Raw genomic sequence first — 20,882 nt, forward strand, 5'->3', positions numbered from 1 at the left:
CATATCTGTGAGAACTTACCTTACCTGGAACTGTCATTGCTCTTTTTGCATCTGCTGACTTAGTAGACCAAAGAACAAGAACTGTCTGGAGCATAAGAAGGCTTTACAAAGTTTTTAATGTAAGGCCAAGTCTCACTAAATGAGCCAGTACAATGGGTGATCAAAGGGTAGATAACCAGCAGAATAGGAGGTATGAGACCCAGTGAGATGGTATCTCTAAAATCATAAGAAATATACTGCCTAGACAAAAGGAATCCTATATTTGGTTTCTGTTTTCATTATGAATGAGATGTGAAACACCTGTGTTGGACAAGGATTGGTTGATTGTTGACAAAGAGTGTAATTTCATAAAATTTGTGTAGTACAGTGACAAGTGGCAAATCAGGTGATAGATTGTGATTTATATTAATATTTTTGAATTTAAAACAGCTTTGCTGGATGAATAATTCACGATAATATATTAATAGCATCAATTCCTATATAAATATATTATTGTTTAAGTAAAACATTTCAAAACACTATACACATACTCTTCAGAAACCTATGAAGCCTAGTCTTAGTTTTCCAGTTTGCTCTTACCTAGGTTACTGTTGAGGGGTGGGATGCCCCAAAACTGGTGAAACATAATAACAAGTAGGAAATTAATGATACATCAGGCTGTTTGAGTGAAATTTTAAGCAGGATATAGTAGATTTGATGATTTTAATGGACTGCAACTTCCTGTTGAATGAAAAGGGGGAATAATATTTCTGTTTCTGCAATAAGGCCTTTGGGTCAATGTAGGTATTTGTCTATTGTTTTGTAAAGGTGAGTGTTGTGGTAAAGCTACAAGCTGTATAGGTTGATCTGTATGGTAATTAGTGGGTTTTGTCAGTGAAATTGTGGCATCATCATATTAACTGCAAAGCTTGAGGTCCACAGGCCAGTGACATACAAGCCATTATCTCTGTTGAGCTGAGATTGGTGGTGGTCATATTTTTTACCTTTCTTTCCAGTCATGAGCTTTATTTAAAATTATAGGATTATTCAAGTTTATCATATGTCCTGTGTTTTAGTTATTTACAGCCATGAACATAAGAATTGAAGGTGTGTTTGCAACCCTTGGCTTGATGTACATGGGAACTGAACATGTATAATTTCCATTGTATACAGAGGTTTTGATTTTATCCATTGGCTTTCAGCAGTTCCACTACAGAAATTGTCCAAATGCCAGTTGGCAATTATTTTCATCCAAATGTGTTGGTCTAATTGCATCTTTAAGTTTTTTTTTAATATTTGTTCTATTGTTCAACCAGTTTTACCAGTGTTAAATGCTGTTGCATGAACCTGGTACTTTGTAGATGAGGTATGGTTTTATTTTCCACAGACTGGATTTGAATCTGGTTATTTTACAGCAATGCATGTTTCAATTTATTGATGGGAACTATAAGAGTATCATGTTTTGAATGACAGTTTTTCAAAGTTTCAATCTCTCACAATGCTATCTAATGTTCTACATACTATTAGTAAGTGTAGTAGCACTTAGTTCATTATTTTTGGAACGTGTCTCACTTTGTCATTGTTAAGTAACAAGCCTACTCATTAAAAACATGACTTAATATACAAGTGTTAAAATTTGTCATGTACCCATGCTCTTGCATTACATAGCCAGGAAGTGATCCCTTGGACAGATACTTTTTCTTCAAGTGTGTAGAATTATTAATGTACTCTGTTGAAGAGTTGTGAAGATGATGTATTACCCAGAAATAACAAACTAGTTATGGAATGCTTGAATAATTGAGGTGATTACATTGATATAATTGTGTTTTTAAAACATCATAAACTCAATCCCAGTAACTAAACATGTATAACTTATGCCACTGTTATATTTAGTATTTTTCTAATATTAAGGAATATTTTAATTCATCAACAGAAATTCATTTTTTTCCAATGCCAATTCAATACATTTTTTTCATCAATTGGTGATCTTATTTTATCCAGAATATTGTTATAAAGTTCTGGGCTTGATACATGTACATGTTTTAAAAATATTTTTTCTTAACTTTAGATATTTGCAAGTTTTCAAGCTCTTCAGTCCTTTTTCATATGCTTATTTTTTTGCCAATTCAATATCTGTTTGGAAATTTGTAGGAAGAAATCTTTGGAACACTTAATTTTATCTTCAGCTTCTTATTTTCTACTATGTTGTGTTTATAATTCATATTTATTTACAACAGCTTAAAATTAAAAACTAACTTTTAAATCAGGGGTTTCTTTTTTCCTTTCTCATATATTTTTCACAAATTTTAAGTAATGTTTTTGTGATACTTTTGATTTGATTTTAAAATTTTAACTACAAAATATTTTCAATTGATATGTTGTTAATGTAGTTGATGAATAAATATTTTTTAAATGTTCAAGTTTTCATTTCTGCCCATTTTTGAGGAGATTTACCTCCAACTAATGCACTTATAGATTTGTTTTAGACTTTTTCCATTTATTCTACAGAATAACTTTTATTATGAAACTATCTCTTCTTGAGGTATATCATCTATTTCTTGATTTTCAAACTTTCCCTATTTTTTTTTGTTAGTTTTTCAACATGTATTGATTGCCACCTTTTTTGTGAAATTACATCAAAATGTTTGATCATTTAGAAATGACGATTTTGAGGAAACTTAAGAAACAGTTTAAATATGATAGATCAAGAATTAAGCTTCTTTACATCATAGTAGGGAATATACAATGGTCCCTCGGTGTGGATTCCTGTATGTAGTGAGGGGACCTCCCAGGAAAGGTTCTGTTTTTTCAGTTTACCTCCTCTGGGATCTAAACATCCACCCACTTGTTTTCCATGCATGGTGACCAGGTGAAGGGGAGAAGAGGATCATGATGGTTGAGGGGTCCAACCCCAACACATCACTTTGGTCTTGAATTTCTGTAAATGGGCAGTCTTGGGATGATCAGGCCCCCTAGGCTCAATGGGCTGGACCACTTGGGCTAAGTCAGTAAAGTACCAGCATTGAATGTTCTCAACAGGTGTTGTGGACACTGTTTTTGATGCTGGTGTTTGGGTATAGTGCTTGTGAAACCCTGGCATTGCTGCAGTGTCCTTGTTTGGCATTGTAGTGTTTACCCTCGTAGTGATAAAACAGTCCACAGATAAATGGCCATGTATTAAAGATTCTGAGCAGTAATCTTCAACATCTGTAACACCTGTACTTCATTTTCTGCACCCTCTTTCAGACGAACCTTTAGGGCAGATGTCTCCCTTTTTCATTCAGAAGGAACTAGAGAAACTTGATGGCTCTCCAAAGTCAGTAAAGAAGCTTTGTGGAAACATCCAAATCTCAACACAGTGAACTCCTCTTGCATTCAAAGGCAATTGGGGACACACCTATTGAGGTTACACCTCATGCGACTTTGAATTCCTCACAAGAAGTTATTGTTGAGAGGAATTTGAATAACATCTCCGAGTCAGAGATTCGCACTGGTTTCTCCACCCAAGAAGTTTCTGCAGGGAGACATATTTCCACTTGCAAAAATGGAATTATGAAGCCTACCAATGTCTTCATTCTGACATTTATATCACCACGTCCATGTGCCATCATCAAGGCAGGTTATTTTAATTGCAAGATATGGCCACACATTCCAAACCCTCTCAGATGTTTCTAGTGTCAGTGGTGAAGGCACTCGAAGACATCACGTGGTTCCTTGACATGTGCCTGTTGCAGTGACAAGGACCATGATGCCTGTGAGTGTGAAATGGACCCTCACTGCATCTGTTGCAATGGCTCTCACCCATCATACTTTCGTTTTTGCCCTAAATAGCTGGAAGAAAAAAGGTGCAACATTTGAAAACTATTCTGAGGCTTAAAAGTTGCTATTCACCACTTCATGTCAGATGTATGCTGCTACACTTCATTCCACAACTACAGTGGGAGTGCAGACAGATCTCTTTGTGCCTTCAAAACAAATGTTCTCAGAATAAATGAAAAGTCTTTTGACCTCCATGGTTAAAAAGGTTGATGAATCAACTTCAACACCCATTTCTGTCCCTTACATACATTCCAGCAAACCACAAGATCCACTTCCTTTGGTTCTGAGTATGGGCATTTCCTTGGGTACATCTTCTCCCACCCCAAAATGCAAAAAAATCATTCGTTCACATCCTCAATTGCTGGAATCCTCTTCCAAGAGCAAAGACCTGCCCAATCAACCTAGGGCAGGATCCATGGAGGCCGACAGACCTCCCTCGAATAAAGACAATAAAGAAAAAAGCTGTGGTCATAAAAAGAAGGCTCTCCATCCAATTCACCTACACATAAATACCTTGATACAATGGAACTTTTGCGGGTTTACGTTATAATCTGGATGACATCAAAACACTGATTGCTTTCCTACAATCCTGTATGTCTTTCCTGACAGGAAACATTTCTGAAACCTGTTGATACAGTCACCTTTTGGCAGTTTTCTTTGTACAGAAAGGACAGGCTATGTGATAGATGAGTGCATGGAGGGTGGCACTGTTGATTGATCAGCATGTGCCCACCCTGTCTTTGCACCTCAAACACACCCTTGGAGAGGCTAAAGCCATCTGTTTTTCTTTGAGTTGTACCATCACTGTTTGGTCTCTCTACCTGTCGCCTGGAGAAATCTACGATTAATCAAACCTTCATGCTCACAATGAACAGTTTCCATCTCCCTTTTTAATCCTGGAGAACTTTAATGAACATAATCCACTCCAGGGAAGTGCTGATATTGATGGGAGGGGTTGCTCCATAGAGCGTATGCTCTCTAATCACAACTTTTTTCGTTTCAATACTTCAATTCTGGTTCTTATACTTATTCTCATGCACCTAGTCAGTCCTTTACTGCTATTGACCTTTCAATTTGCTCTCCTTCACCATTCTTCCATTTTTCACAGAGGGTTGACAATAATCCATGAAGCAGTGATCATTTTCCTGTAATTTTGAGAGAGACTGGCCATGGTCAATGCCAACTGACCTGCGTGGAAGCTGGATCAAGCAAACTGACCCTCTTTCACTCTCTTGCAGAACTTAATCCTGCCATTGTCTCTGAGCCAACAATAGTGGCAGCAGTATGACTGTATTATACAGGCAGCTGCTCAATGTATTCTTAAAACCTCGACATGTTTTCCAAGATATCCTTTGTCCATGGTGGAATCCTGCTTACCACATGACACGGAAGGCTCAAAAACAGGCCTGGGACACTTTTCACACTGCATCGCTTTCCATGTGCTCGGTGGGTAAGACATCAGAGCCAAAAGGACTCTGGGATTAAGTTCACAACCAACATATATTCTACTATGAATTTCAAAGTTATATGGGACAAGATTCAAAAAGTCAGTGAGCGATATAATTCTGTCCCTCAATCTTGCTCTCTGATGGCTAGCAAGTAGCTAATACCCGGAGCATTGTAGATACTCTAGGTGAAAGCTTTTGCCAGGTATCTAACACTTCTGCTTCTTTGTCCACCTTCTTAGTCATCAAGACTTGGGCAGAGCAATCACCTCTTTCATTTTGAGCTAATTGCCTCTATGATTATAATCATCCCTTTACACTGGTGGAACTTAAACTGGCCCTTCATCAGTCAGACCTGATGATATACACTATGAAATACTGCACCATTTATCTTCTGCTCTCTTGCTATTTTTTTCTGATTGTTTTCAACTGGATCTGGCAAGAGAATGTTTTTCCTGATGCCTGGTGCCAGGTTATCATCCCACCTTTCTCTTAGTCTGGGAAGGATCCCAAGATTCCTTCAAACAACTCTCCAGTTGCTTTGATGAGCTATCTCTGTAAGACATTAGAGAGGATGGTTAATGCTCATCTTGTTTGGTTCCTCAAATCAAACAACCTCCTCTCACCCATCCAGTGTAGGGTTTGATGACAGCACTCCACCATAGATCACCTGATTCAACTTGAAACATCAATCAGAGAGGTTTTTCTCAAACAACAACATCTTGTATCAGTATTTTTTGACATTGAGAAGGCTTATTATACAACATAGAGGTATGGCATTTTGCAAGACCTACATATATATAGGGGTTACGTGGTTATTTGCCCATTTTTATTAAATTTTTTAATGGACAGGAGATTCCAAGTTTGTGTTGGTTCCACACTTTCCCATTTTTTGCTACACTCTCTCAGGGCTGTGTTTTGAGTGTTACACTTTTCAGTATAGAGATTAACGCCATCACTGAACAACTCCCTCTTACTGTTGCAAACGGGCTCTATGTCGATGACTTTCATATCTTATGTCAGTCGTCGAACATGAGGCATATTGAGCAGCAGCTACAGACTGCCCTCAATCATTTACTGAAGTGGATCACAGCAAAAGGCTTCAACTTATCTCTCTCTAAAATTGTTTGCATGCATTATTGCCTGAAATCCATATTGGTGAAATTGTGCTGCCTGTGGTCCCTAAGACAAGGTTCTTGGGGTTTATCTTTGACCAAAAGCTGATCTTTATACCACACATCAAACAGCTACGGGTCGAATGTACAAGAGCACTGAACATCCTTTATGTCCTCTCTTCCACCACTTTGGGAGCAGATCGATGTTCTATGCTGAAGATATATTGTGTTCATATTCAATCGAAACTAGATTATGGATCACTGGTCTGTGGCTCTGTCAGGACCTCAGCTTTAAAGATGCTGGACTCCATTCATCATCAGGGACTTCGGCTCTGCACTTCCCCAGTTCAGAACTTATACATAGTCTCATGAACCTTCTTTGCATCTCTGCCATTTGCAACAGTCTTTACTATATGCTTCAAAACTTCATTCCTTACCAAAGCATTCCACCTGGGGTTGCGTTTTCCTTACTTGGTGGGCCATACTTTTTCAGAACAGATGATTTGCCATTGCTCCTTTTGGCCTTTGTATCCAGGTGCAGTTGGATGAATTAGGCCTGTCCTTGGATAGCATTGCTGTATCCACTGGTCAGCCCATCCCACTATGGCTTCTTGCAGTTCCCAAATGTGACCTATCTTTAAGTCATCTGAGAAAAGCAGACACTCCATTGGAAATACTATCTGTTGTTTGCTGACCATCTTTTGAATCATTCTTCCATTCTTATTGATACAGATAGTTTGAAATCAGGTACCTGTGTAGGCTCTGCCATGGTTTGTTATGGTATGGTGGTTACGCGCAGAATCCTCTCTACAGCTTCTGTGTTCACTGCTGAACTGTAAGCCATTTCTATTGCCCAGGGTCACATAGAAGCCAAGCAGTACTCAAATTACATTATTTATACAAACTCACTTTGTTCTCTACTGGCCTTGGAATTGATTCACATTAATTCACACCCTGTGTATTCAAAACCAACTGGCCCATTTCTCTTTAACATCTACTTCTATCCAGTTTTTCTGGATACCAGGCCACGTTGGTATTCGAGGGAACGAGCTCACTGACACCACAGCTAAATCTATCTACTCTGACACTGTCACTACTGTTCTTGTTTCATACATGGACTGAGGTCCTGTATTCAAGACTCAACTCCGTGCCAAGTTGGTAGTCAATTCAGAGTGAGCAATGTGAAAACAAGTTTTTCCACATAAAACCCTCTATTGGACTTTGGCCATCTTGCTTCCTTGAAGATCAGAAAGACAAAGTTGTTTTAACTAGACTATGCATTAGTCACAGTTTTTTAACTCATTGTTTTCTTTTATCTGGGACTGATGCACCAATGTGTTGTCTGTATAACAGTCAAGTCACAATATGCCATATTTTACTGTCTTGCCATCATTACTACTCTCAATGACAGCACCGTCTTAAACATGTTCTATCCCAACATTTATCTGTAACGTTAGTCAGTGTTATTGGCAATGGTAACACTGTTCACCTTTGAAATATTTTTAATTTTTTATAGGTCATTAATCTTTTTAATGTTATTCAAGTGCATTTTTTTGTTTTTTTAATTTATACATTGGACATTTTTAATGTGATTCCCTTTTAAGAATCAAAGTGCATCTTGTTTGATTTGAAATTAGAAAATGGCCATAACATCAAATAACTGGAAACCAGGAAAGGAAAGGCCAACTTCAGGTGACTAACACTGCTGTTTTAACAACCAGTTAGTCATCTTGGCAAGTTATAATAATTAAAATTTTGCTACAAGTCTTTTAAAACTTGTATTAGTTTCCTTTCTGAAAATGTTATGTCAAATAATTTGAAACCAGGACTGGAAAAGCCAACTTCAGGTAACTAATGCTGATTTTAAAACTTACCCCTTTGTCATCCTGGTGGGTTATTATAATTACAATTATGCTACAGAAAGTCCTTTACAACTTGTATTACTGTAGTTTATTTTTTTTCTCTTACCACTGTAGACTGGATGTAAAAATTGGATTTTATTCTATTTATGTTTTTAATTCAAAAATTAAACTTTGTTTTGTGTTACCTTAATTTCCTTTTACAAATTTTAATAATTTTACTTTAATTTTAACTTTTTACCAGATGTTTGGTGTGTGAGTTTTTATGCATCATAAAACACCAAACCAACCAACCAAAATACAATGGTTTGAACACTAAGTTTATTATATTGTGGGAAAGTTATTAGTTAGGGCACCTGTATTAGTGGCCAAAGGCATTCAATTGGAAATTTTGAAAACTTGGGAATAAAAACAGAGCTAGGATTTTTGTCTAATTTATTTGAATTTCTTTTCATTTTTAAAAATGTAGGTTTTTAATGTATATTTATTTGAAAGCAACAGAAATTTGCTTCAATAGTAAGACATCAGATGAACATAGGTTTAATGAGTATGGTAAATGACATCAAAATTTTCTAATGACACAAATCTTTATTTATGTAATGTTATTTTTATATTTATTGCATTCAAACAATGTACATAAATAAATTGGCTTAGTGACTACTCAGTTATTTCTAATTGCATTCGTGATCTGTTTTAGATAATTTTTTTTTAATAATAAATACTAAAAATACGTGTTTATTATTTGCTTTACACATGGTCAGAAGGGAATTACAAGAATTGAAATGTTACATTCCTGAGGAATTTAACTTTGCTTGAAGAATTTCATCTTTTTAGGTGGCTTTTCTAAATGAAAATGCATGGTCCATCCATATTCCTTTCATTATGACCAATAAAAGTTAATATATTGCATGGATTAAAAGAAAAAGCAACTTGTAAGGAAATGCAACTTCACATGAGGGAATGAAATTTTTATGAAAGCTTTCCCTCGAGTGAATGTAATTTTATTTCATCAATTCTTTCCTTTGATTACTTTAGGTTTTAACAACAAACAAAATAGTGGCCATGTAGTCATCTTGGTGTTAGTAATTTGCAAATTAAGAAATGTTCAGGTTAACCCTAAAAAAGAAATTGGTGGCAAAAGCATCTGCTAAAATAATATGTTTTAACCACAAAATATTTTCTTTGCAAAATGTGCAAATGATGATCATCAGAAGTTTAGTCTCGTGAGAAAATAATCAATTATTTAAATGGTAATTAATTAATGAGTCTGATAGTTAAACAGTTAACAAATATCACCCATCTCTAGTGGTAAAAAATCAACTTCAGATATAAAGATCAGGGCAGTACACCCTTGAACCACCATACTTGTACATAGGATTAAAACTACTATATATCAAATATATGAGAAGAAAATCAGAATAACGCATCAGAAAGTTTCTAATTTGCACAGATTTTTTTTTCCACGTTAGCATGCTCAACAAAATATGATGCCCAGTATTAAATTCAAAATGTTCAAGACTTGTTTTTTCTTTGCCCATCCTAACCTGTGATATCCCAAGGCATTTTTATGTATTTGATTAATTACTAAACTTTTTCATTGCAATTCTTATATTCAAGACTTCAATTGTTTTGAGTGTTCTTATATAGCTGTAATCAATTTTAGATCTTAAACAACTTAAAGGAAGGCAAGGCTGAAGATGGTAGTATGTTGGAACTCACTGATGCCCAGAGAAAAGGTAAGTTTATTTTAAATATAATGACACAAAATTTTCTAGTATTATAAATAGAGATGTACTGATTAATCAATTTAATAATCAATCATTGCTATCCAGAATGGCTGTTAAAATATTAAAATTAATTATAGTTAAATGTATAAACATAAAATTTAACTACAGTTTACATTTAAACATTAATTTTCACTGACATTAGAGGAACTTTAGGACTGTGGCAACTAATATGTATAAAGGTTGATTTATTATAAAGTTTTACTTCCAATATGATATCTTTCTTCTGCTCATAAAATAGTGTTACTTGACTAGCACTTATCTTTGTTAGCACACATTTTCAATGCAAACCACTTCCATCTCCCACTTTTACACATCTGTATGCAGCAGCTGTCTACCAACAGAGCACAACATCACTACTATCATAACCAGCACTTTCTTAACATTTGCACTCATTAATCAGTTCAAAAATGATCAGAAGACTTACACCACATATCATCAGAAGTGGGGAGGCTGGATGGAAAATGTGAGTGGACACTGTCGTAAAATAGTGAAAAATATACCTGTATCAGATGTGGTGTAGTCTCCTGCTGAGGTCTGATGTTTTCTCTTTGGGTGCTTCTGAAAGGGAGATATTTTTTTATCACCAGTTTAATATGGGATTCTAGCTATTTTATGAGTTGGGGCAAGATATCAGATCAGAAATTTGCATTTTCCTACACTGCAAATATATTTTCAATAAATACTTCCTCTCACATTTCTCACCCAGCCTTTCCACTTTTGATGATATGTGATGCAGGTCTTCTGACCATTCTCAAAGTGATTAGTGAGTGTAGATTTGAAGAGGGCTTTTGTTATAAAAGGAGTGGTGTCATGCTTCTATTGGTGGAACGCTTCTGCATGATCACTTGTATGTGGATATGCAGAAGTGGAAAGCCAGTGGTGTGCTTTGAAAATTTATGCCAATAGGGGGCAGTAATAGTCCAGAAAAGCTTGTTTTATGATAAGAGGTAAGTATTTATCAGAAACACATTTTCAATGTTAAAAATGCTAACTGTTGTTTTGAAAAATAACTTGAAAACAACAAGAAACATATTAGTCTTCATCTAGGCCATTCCATCCATTATACTAAACTCTTTAAAAAAATACTGAAAGTAAATTGTTTCATTTTATTGAACTTAGAAGTTTACTTCATCTATGCCTAATTGCAGTTAACATTGTTTGTTCGTGTATTCCATGATCAATTTCATTTATTCTAACATTGTAGTATTAGATTTATTCAAGAAATAAATAGCTCTCTCAATGAATAAAAAAATATGGCAGGAAATTTAATTATGTTGTTGGTCATGGTATAATTGAATAAAAACACAATAACCTGAGTGCTTTTAAAAGATGGATCAGTAAGAAATTTTCAGGAGCAAACTGAAGAAGAAAGGTTCCCCCTTTTGAATGTGCTCAGGTTATTGGAGTTTTTTTCATTTCCATCAAAACTTTTTGATCCTATGTGTTTTTCTAACATTATAATTGGTGTTCATGGTTATTATGAAAATAATAGAGCCAGTAGTGTAACCTTACACTTTAGTATTCAAATATACTTTGTTTGACAAATCTGTAAAACAAATCCAAGAGTAATATGTACAGATTTTAGGCTATATCAAATGTTTACTCTCACATTGTTTCTTTATATACAGTAAGCATAAAATGTGCAAACAACCTCATTATCAAATTTGTATTATTTCATTTAACATCAGTGAACTAACCCGTTTATAATAATACATCTTAGTAGCTTTAATTGAAATAGCTGTGTTTAGATTATCAAGATGTGAAAAAAATGAGAAGCATAGATATAAATGAATGGATAGAGGAATGAATGAATAAAAAATAAATGTTGAAATAAATATATTAACATATGAATGAATAAGTAAATGTAGCAATGCATGTATAAATAAATATTTTTCTTTTTGTCAATCAACAGTTTTATTAATTGATTTTGTTTATTTTTAATTTGGCATAAAATATCTTATGTGATGGAAACTCAACTTTTACTTTCTTGAACTGCCTTTTAGAATAATTAACTCACAGGGGTCCAGGGATCACAGACTGTGAACTGTGAATCAACAGCATGTTTTAATATGTCATTCTTTATGTAATATGTTAAAACCAAAAAGTCTGTTAAAAATCAGAAAGTGACTTAATTTGTCATGCATTGTTATCTTAGCATCTTAACACTAAAATTTTTTCATTGTATGTAACATCATGTAAGCATCAGTGGATTTCTCATAGAGTGTTAGGTCTTAAATTGACTGTTTTAATGATTTTGAAATGGGCATTCAGGTTTTGCTGTCTTTACCACTGGATTGACCTAGTGTGTTACCATTTAAGTAGATGTAGAAAGTGAAAGTTTCTTTTAGTTTTCTGTTCCTTGTTTGTAACTCATGTCCATTATTTTAGCAGTATTCTATTTTACTATATGATCTTTTTATTTCTGATGTAATGGACTTCTGTACATAGTTTGGTATAATAGTTTTGTTTACATATAACATTCTTACTTTCCATAGTCTATGCTTTTCTTGACTCCTTCATCCTTCTGTGATGGATGACTAGATTTGTCCTTCTGCATATTAGATACACTGAACCTATAAAATTACCACATATTACCTCACTTGAACTAATTTTTGTGTTAACCAGAAGTCAATTATCTGAAAAAGTGTTAGTTTATTTGTTTTCTTAACTCCTACAAATGTTTGCATTGATTAATAACCATTCAAGAATACCTTTGTCTTCTGACAAAAACCTCATTGAGAGGGGGAGAGTTATACTGATATAAATTATTAGATAAGGTTTTATGCTGTACAGATCTGCCAGGCAAATGATGTTGGATTGAAAGAGGAATGAGTTGATGTCGTTGCAGTCATTGCACTTGTATATTGAGAATGTTAATCAGCATTTTAGTCTGGTCCTACTTTCAGAAAAGTACACACTTCTTAAGGCATTTCTTGTTAACTTTGTGTAACAGGTTGAGTCATATAGATTGTTACATACTGAATTCACAAATTTGTTTTGCCAAGCTGTATTTTTAAATATTTTCTTTTGAAATTAATAAATTTAAGTAATATGAAACTTTGATTATAATCTACATTTTGATGCTATATTTGTTAAATATATTTTGAATAAAGTGCTTAAATTTTGAATGCTACTGCCAGTGATTGTGATACGTTAACTTTCTCCCAGATGTTTCGAAATCAAAGATTTATTCTTTATATTTGTCTTGTGCTTTAAATTTTGTAGTTGTAAACTATCATTATTGTAATATAAATAAATGATTTCTCAATATATGCATATTTGCCCCTGAAAAAGAAGAAAGGTCCAGCTATTAAATGGCTCAGGTTATGGTTTTTTATTTCATCTCTATCATTCTTGAATCAGTGTGTTTTTTAACATCATGAATGTATAACTTATAAATACTTCATTTACATACAATTATTTTTGTAATGTGTATTTATAGTGGATTACTGCTCTTCAGTTGTTTAGTGCTCAGATAACCCATTATACATCTTTGTGCTTAGAAACATAACTAACAGAGTTATCATGCATTAATGTTATATTTTATGCTTCTTAAATGATATAAAATAATTTTGGTTTTAAAAAGGGGTTTTTCTTTTTGGTATGTAATGTGTTTAGTTAACACTTTTTATGATAGTTACAATATTTGTCAGCCATTCATATAATTTAATTATTACAATACTATTTTGTACATTGCATGCTGTTAGTGTCCAGTTTTCCTAAAGGTTCATTTCATATATTTTCATGAGATTGTTTTAAATTGATGTTAAATTTGACTTAAGGACAAACCTAAGGTAAAGGAGAATAGGGTTGCAGTGTACAAATACTGCATTTCGTCTATAATGTACATATCAATGTTTAAATTTATCTTAAGCTTTGGTTTGGAACTTGATAATTCCACATGAGATCATATACTAAATTCAGCCTGAGGCTTTTCTTTCTGTAGCTGGACCAAAAAACATACTTCTCTATTGTTTCTTGTGGTTGTTTGTCATGTTTTTAGAGGACTGGTTTTTAACTATCACAGAGATACTACTGAATTCTTATGATCCAGTTTTGTGGTTGGTCATCTGAGAGAGATGTTTTATTTCTTTAGTTTTGACACTTTTAAGAGAGACTCTTTCTGACCTCCAAAGATAGAGGTTTTATTTTTGTTTGAAACCTGAACATACTGTATCATTCTGTATGTATCAGTTCTGTTTCAAAGAATATTTTGTAACCCATTATCTGCAGGAAGTGGTCTTAGTCATTTTGGAGCCCCAGGAAGAATTCAGTGAATGAGGCCCTGCAATGATAAAAAACTCAGAAGTAGATTAAAAACAAACATATCATTGTGGTCCTTTCCACATGTGGGACCCCTGACAATTGCCTATTTGACCAATATTACCTTTGATTATCCAACCCAACTGACAAGTTCTCTAAATGGGTGAAAGGTCTCTTGGGCAGTGAAGTATGGAAGACAAAAGATAGATCTGAAACACTATTATAAACCTCTGACTTTGAATCAGAAGTGAACATATTAAGAGGATGTGGGAAAAGACATCGCAATTTAAATGATTATCATAATAAAATTGAGACTTGTTGGTTTTTTTAATGGTTCAGCAGCTTTTGGAATTTAAACCATAACTTTTAAAGCAATACAGAAACCTTTACAAACTGGCTTTGGATGAGTTAGAACTGTACATAAACTGTGTATTGATATATTTTTGAAATATATTTGTGAAATGTACTATGTAAGGGTCTACCTGTCTATAAAAGTGGAATATTTTCATAATTCTATTTCTTCATTTTTATTTCTCTCTTCCCTTACATCTAGGCTTTGTTGTCTTGGAATGACTCATCATCCATAAAACAAAGTTTTCAAAAATTTTCTTTTCATTTTATAGTGTAAAAGTATTAAATATGGTTCATTTCTTTGCATTCTGTACCCTTATTTTTTCAGTTTTGTATTTAAGTTATTTCACTTGTACCTTGAAACTAATGAATGAGTTTCTGCTTATAAAACTATGAAATTGTTATTTGCCATTCTACATTGCTAGAATTATCAAATTAGTTTGTTATTTTAGATTATCAAACTTATTAAACAATTTTTCACTGTTCAATATTATGTTTTTCTGTAAATTAGTTTTCACTTGTGTGTTGTGAAAAATATTCAAATAATTTAACTACCAGACATTTTTAAAACTGTTTAATTATTTTTCAGTATCTTTGGAGATATGGCAGCAGAGAGAATGTAAATTGCTTTATTCCATTTGGAACTGTGTCTTAGCTCAACGGGTGAGTCTTCATTTAACTTATTTATGTTGATAAACAGCCTCTGTATTGTTTTATTAACCGTATTAAATAGTGTAAACATTACATTCATTAAGTATATAGATTCTAACAAGATGTTAACAAACTATTTAGCTGTAAAAGTAATTTAACCAAATCATGTACAGTTTGTTCTGTAACGTTACCCTTACTGAAGAAATAACGTTGACTGTGATTCTGGATTTACTACATGTTTATGCACAAAGTGGAGCAAGCTTTTAACAAAATATACAAGTTTGTTGTAAACACACAAACTTAGTTGTGATATGAAATGAAACTCTGACAAATTATAGCATAAGGTGATGTTCATATGAATAATAAACATGCTTTTTTTCCATTGTACAATTTCCATGTAGCATTTTCAAAGCTTCTAGAACTTTCAAAGTACATACCTATGATTCTTTCGGTATCTTTATATATTGTATCTGGTATTTACTGTGAATTGTTGTTAAATGAATAATATAGGGTAAAATAAATAGTTTTAACTCTGACCTCAAATACATAACATCTTAAATGGCATTCCATAAAAGGTTGTGAAAGGCATTTACCTCATCCACCCATGCACATAGAATCATTTTTATTTTCAATGAAATAAAATGTTCATAGTAATTACATTATAAATTTTAAAATTCAAATGTTATTGTGTTTTATTTTTCTTGGGTTTTCACTGAACAGCATACTTGTACCTGTATATTATGATAGTACAAAATGCATACGCAATTAAAAAGTTTAATAAGTCCCATTAACTCTTTCATTACAGATGCGTCAAAGTGAACAAGTGTCAAAATGTACTGTATTTCAACAATAAATAAAGATCTGTACTTGTTCAACTAAACAGTATTTTCACATACTGTCATGTGTCAGTTTACAGTTTCTGAGATTGCACAGAGCTGTTATCAATGTAATGAACAAGATATCATCAACTGTGGTATGAGTGGATGTCGTTTCATTCCTTGCACTCTGTTATGATGTTGTTGGTTGAACTTCTTCTAGATTGATTTTTACTTTGGCTCTTAACCTTAGTTTTATGACACCAAACTGGATGGGTGATATGTGAAGAAGTTCCAGTATTTCTCAGCTTTGTCTGTACATAAGCTGTTAACATCACAACCATCTGAGCTCTCAGAGGTGTATGATAACATGTTTACGCTGTTAATACAAAAGAATCCTCTCTCAAAGATAGCTGCTCAAGAGCTAGGTGTAAGGAAAAAATATATTAGAAGCAGGAAAGTAAATGAGTAGTTAAGGTTCTCGTGGAACAAATCCTTACAAGTGCTGAAGCTTCTGTTCTCTATGAGCATCCAACCAAACTTTGAGATCGGTTCTTTCCAGTGTGATTAGGTCAAACTCTTTATTTGTCAAAATGTTTTCGAAAAGCTTTACCTGTTCAAACTATCTTGTCATGGCCATAGGTAACCAGCTTCTCTCAGTAAAGTAGAACAAGGATGTGTCAAATGTGCTGAAGCAAGACAGGGGCTTTTGGGAGAATCTCTGGAATCTATTTTCCGTGTACTTCACTGTGTTACCAGTTGCTTTAGTAAAGTATGATTTGCATTATACATTCAGAAGCATTATCAAGGACTCGTTAGGACATTTTTTTATTGATGGTCTGCTGGACACCTTGTGTAGCACCTCTCCCTGATAACCCAAAACACAAGTTACGGTATCTTTAATTACATTTGGAGAAAACTTTAAAAACATTACACTTAAAATTAATATATTAATGAAACATTTCCAGCAGAATTAAATTACATTTAATTTTGATCACTTTTGTTCAGTAGTTAACACTGCAGATTTTACTAGGCAATTTAAGCAATTAGAACTACTACATAGAAAACAAAAGTTAATAGATAAAAGGTGGCAGAAGTGAAAAGAGATTAATGGGAAAATTCATTTCATGGAAGAAGTCAATGCTGAGCAAAGCAAATAGGTTTGTCTGTACCAGGAATTGACAGGCCTATCCCAAAGTAACATGGTCAGTTTTATTTTGCTATGGTGTACTGCTCAATTTTATCAAATGTGCAAGAGATTGCTCAGAGTTTTGATTTAATAAATGAGATCAACAGTCAGTGTTATAGTTTTAATGATCGAAGAATTACTTGCATAATATTAAAAATAAGTATTTCTTGTCTTAAGCCTTAATAAAGTTAATTTGAGTACAAGGCAAATTCATATTATTAATAGAAATGCTTTGTTATCTTATAGTTTTTGTTTTTCATTTATATAGCCTCCAGAGCATCCTAGGTGATATCAAAAGTGTTTTTAGAATATCTTTACATTTTATTTTCTGTACTCTTAACATTAATATAGTGAAATAACCAGTGTACAGTAATGTGAATGGTCGATAATTATGAAATTGAATTTTCTTCTTTGAATCCATAATTAACTTGAGAGTTTTAGACTTTCAACTTTTAACCTTTTGGCATGTTTTAATTTCATTGTTTTATTGATTAACTTAGATATATTCTTGTCATCCAACCCAATTTTATAGTATCTATCAGGTCATCCCATAAGTAATTTCCTAAAATTTAATACAGAAAGTGCATCATCATTTCTGTCTCTGCAGAAGGCTTTAATGACTAAAATATGTAGTAGAAACTAACCCAACTCCACTTTTTCAGATCATTAATCAAATAAACCCTTATTAAGATGGATGTGTCTGAGGAGCACATTAGGCATATAATGCTTTATGAGTTCAAAAAAGGCAGTAGTGCAGGAGAAACTACACGAAACATTCAAGGTGTTTATGGTGCAGAGTTTCAATGAAAGAAAATGTCAAAGGTAGCTTCAGAAGTTCAGATCAGGTGACTACAGCTTTAGTGATGCACCATGTTCAAATCATTCTGTTGATTTTAATGATGACTTGCTTCTGGCTGCACACGATGAAGGTTGTGCTGTAACAGTTGAAGAACTAGCACAGAAGCTTAGTTCAACTCATTCAACTGTTCACAGTCATATTCAACAGCTTGGAAAGGTGTCAAAACTTGGAAAATTGGTCCAGCATGATTTGGCAGAAGCCAACCTCAGAGCAAGAGTAGGCATTTGCAGTTTTCTGTACTCTGAATGTAATTCACCTTTTTTGGACAGGTTAGTGACTGGAGATGAAAAAATGGATATTTTAAAAAACGATAATTGCTACAAGCAATGGCTCAGTGCAGGTAAACTGACTAAAGCACAGCCTTAAATGGACTTCCACCGTAGGAAAGTCTTATTCAGTGGTGGGATATTGTTGGTGTGATCCACTTTGAATTGCACTTCACCATGGACCTACATTCCTTGTTCTTCAGGAAAGTCTGCATAGCAGATCTTTAATTAGATGGTATCATCTGTACCTCTTTAATGCTGTGTGACTGATATGTGACTTAGTCAACCTTCCAGTCCCTACAGATACATCAGCATACTCAACCAGCATCTCACTGAGTATCTCTCACTATATTGAGACTGCACAGTTCTCTTCTAGCAGCCTCAAATGTGTTTATGATCATATACTTTCTTTCAACTGTATCAAACATAACTATCAATAATTGCAGTACAATACCAGGATTCACCCATTCTTCAACCACTCAAGCTAATGCTGCATGCATATTTCTTGTGAGGACTCTGTAATTATTTTATGTAGCCCTGACATATTAGACTTCATTCATACTAAACATAGGAACTCAACTTGTGTACATGGTTATACCATAAATTCCTCTACCACATGTAGTCTAATGTTCTTAAGTTGAGTATGGCCATCATCAGACTATCCCACAGAGCATTATTTCATCTGTTTCTTATGGAAAAGTAACATATCAGCTCCACAGTACATTCATTTCAAGGAAGCCAATGTCACAGTTGAGACCAGTGATGACTATTTTTGTTCTATGAATAATATCTTCTAGATTGGTAAGAAAGTCTTTTTTTTTCATTTACATTTAGTTTATATCCATTCACTTCAATGAAATTTGTGATGCTTGGCTGAAGATCCACTAGCGTTCGTATCTTTCTATTATCTCTCATCCTTATGTCCTGAATTGAGGACACAACTGAAGAGTGAAGCTGTTATATTGCTATAGATTTCTAAAAATCATTGAATGTTAATATTACAATTTATAGTAATTTGAATTAAATAACACAGTATAGTCATTTTGGTTAATAAAAGTAAGATGGTTAAAGTTGAATGGTGTAAATTTTACTACAACCTAAAAAAAGACCTAGTAGATGTAATGGTACTTTAGGTTTAAGTATATTTCAGCTAACTTGACGAATCATGAAACAATATAAATACAGTAGTTTATTAAGTAAATACAGTATAAAAATTAGTTTATTTTCTTTTAGTCTTTAAAAAAATAGCTGATTAAGTTATTTTTCTAAGTTCTATATAACTAAGAATAAACTTTATTACTTTAGGGTAAATACAAAGTAGTGTTACAAAATAACATAATCGGTTCTTAAATATCAGGCTTAATAGTAACAGTGTTACCAATAGGCTACTTGTATGTGGTATTGAGTATTTATTTGTAGGCTAGAAGTAAATATGCAGTGGATAAGGCCAGTGTTGGAGTTAAGCATTCAGAGTTTGTTAAGTGTAATGGGTGCAATGAGTGAGTTTTATATGGGATCTTGGGACTACCATGTAGCTAGTAATGAAGATGTTCAATTCTTATGTAAAGTTTATAGGTTAGAGCGTATCCTAATTAAAGTAGAGGCAATAGACAAAAAGAAGTGTGTACTGTGGGAAATGACAGCAGGATTTCAGGAGAAGTGTAAGTTTTTCCTTTCAAGGGATATATTAGCTAATAATGAATTTCAGGAAGTTAGAAAAAGTACTATTATAGTACAAAATACTGAATTTAACTATGATGACCCTGTTCTGTTGAGCAACAAATTTCAGCCCTTGGCTTCTACAGATGAACTATTGGAGGAAAAGAAAACAAAAGGGTCAGAGAAGGATGTGGTTGAGAAGGAGATTATAGTTATAGGTGATTCCTTGACAAGAGATATGGATAGAATAGTATGAAGGATAAATAAGGAAAAAAGAATCTGAATATGCTATCCAGGGACACAGGATACAACTGACAAAGTTCAAGATATATTAAAATGAGATAGCAGAGACGCACTTTTTGTGGTGTACATAGGGGCTGATGAAATGGAAAAAGTAGGTCAGCGGGGCTAATTGATAATTACAAGGGGTTGATAAAGGCATTTGAAATAAAAAGCTATAATTTAATTTTGTCAGAGATACTACCCAGAATTAACTGTGGGGATGAAATTATAATGGATCACTAGGGTTAAATGCTAGGCTTAGTTTAATATGTTAATATGTGAAGAATGAGCATATTGACTAGGTGGACTTGTGGGATTAGTTCAGTGGAAGAAGGGGACTTTTTGGAATGGCTGGTTTACATTTAAATAGGGTAGAGGTTGGTTTGTTTGTTGATACTTTTAACTCAGCTATAAGGGAAATTTTAAACTAGGACTAGACAATAATAAGGGCCAGGGAAACTAAATGCAAAAATAAGACACAGAAAGAAGTTTAGCATAGGAAATGAGTACAGAAGTAGTTATAATATTAGGCTTAATTGTTAC

At 33.6% G+C, this 20,882-nt stretch overlaps 1 protein-coding gene across 4 annotated transcripts in view; it reads left to right on the top strand.

The window, feature by feature from the left end:
• Positions 1–20,882, top strand: part of LOC143230458 (uncharacterized) — a 68,208-nt gene that overhangs the window by 34,114 nt on the left and 13,212 nt on the right. For all 4 annotated transcript variants that reach the window (XM_076464054.1, XM_076464052.1, XM_076464055.1 and 1 more), the window contains 2 exons: positions 9,881–9,953; positions 15,208–15,281. In XM_076464054.1, the coding sequence (XP_076320169.1) occupies positions 9,881–9,953; positions 15,208–15,281 (147 nt within the window). The remainder of the gene's footprint in view (positions 1–9,880; positions 9,954–15,207; positions 15,282–20,882) is intronic.

Source organism: Tachypleus tridentatus, chromosome 10, assembly GCF_004210375.1.
Source record: "Tachypleus tridentatus isolate NWPU-2018 chromosome 10, ASM421037v1, whole genome shotgun sequence".
Lineage (NCBI taxonomy): Eukaryota > Metazoa > Arthropoda > Merostomata > Xiphosura > Limulidae > Tachypleus > Tachypleus tridentatus.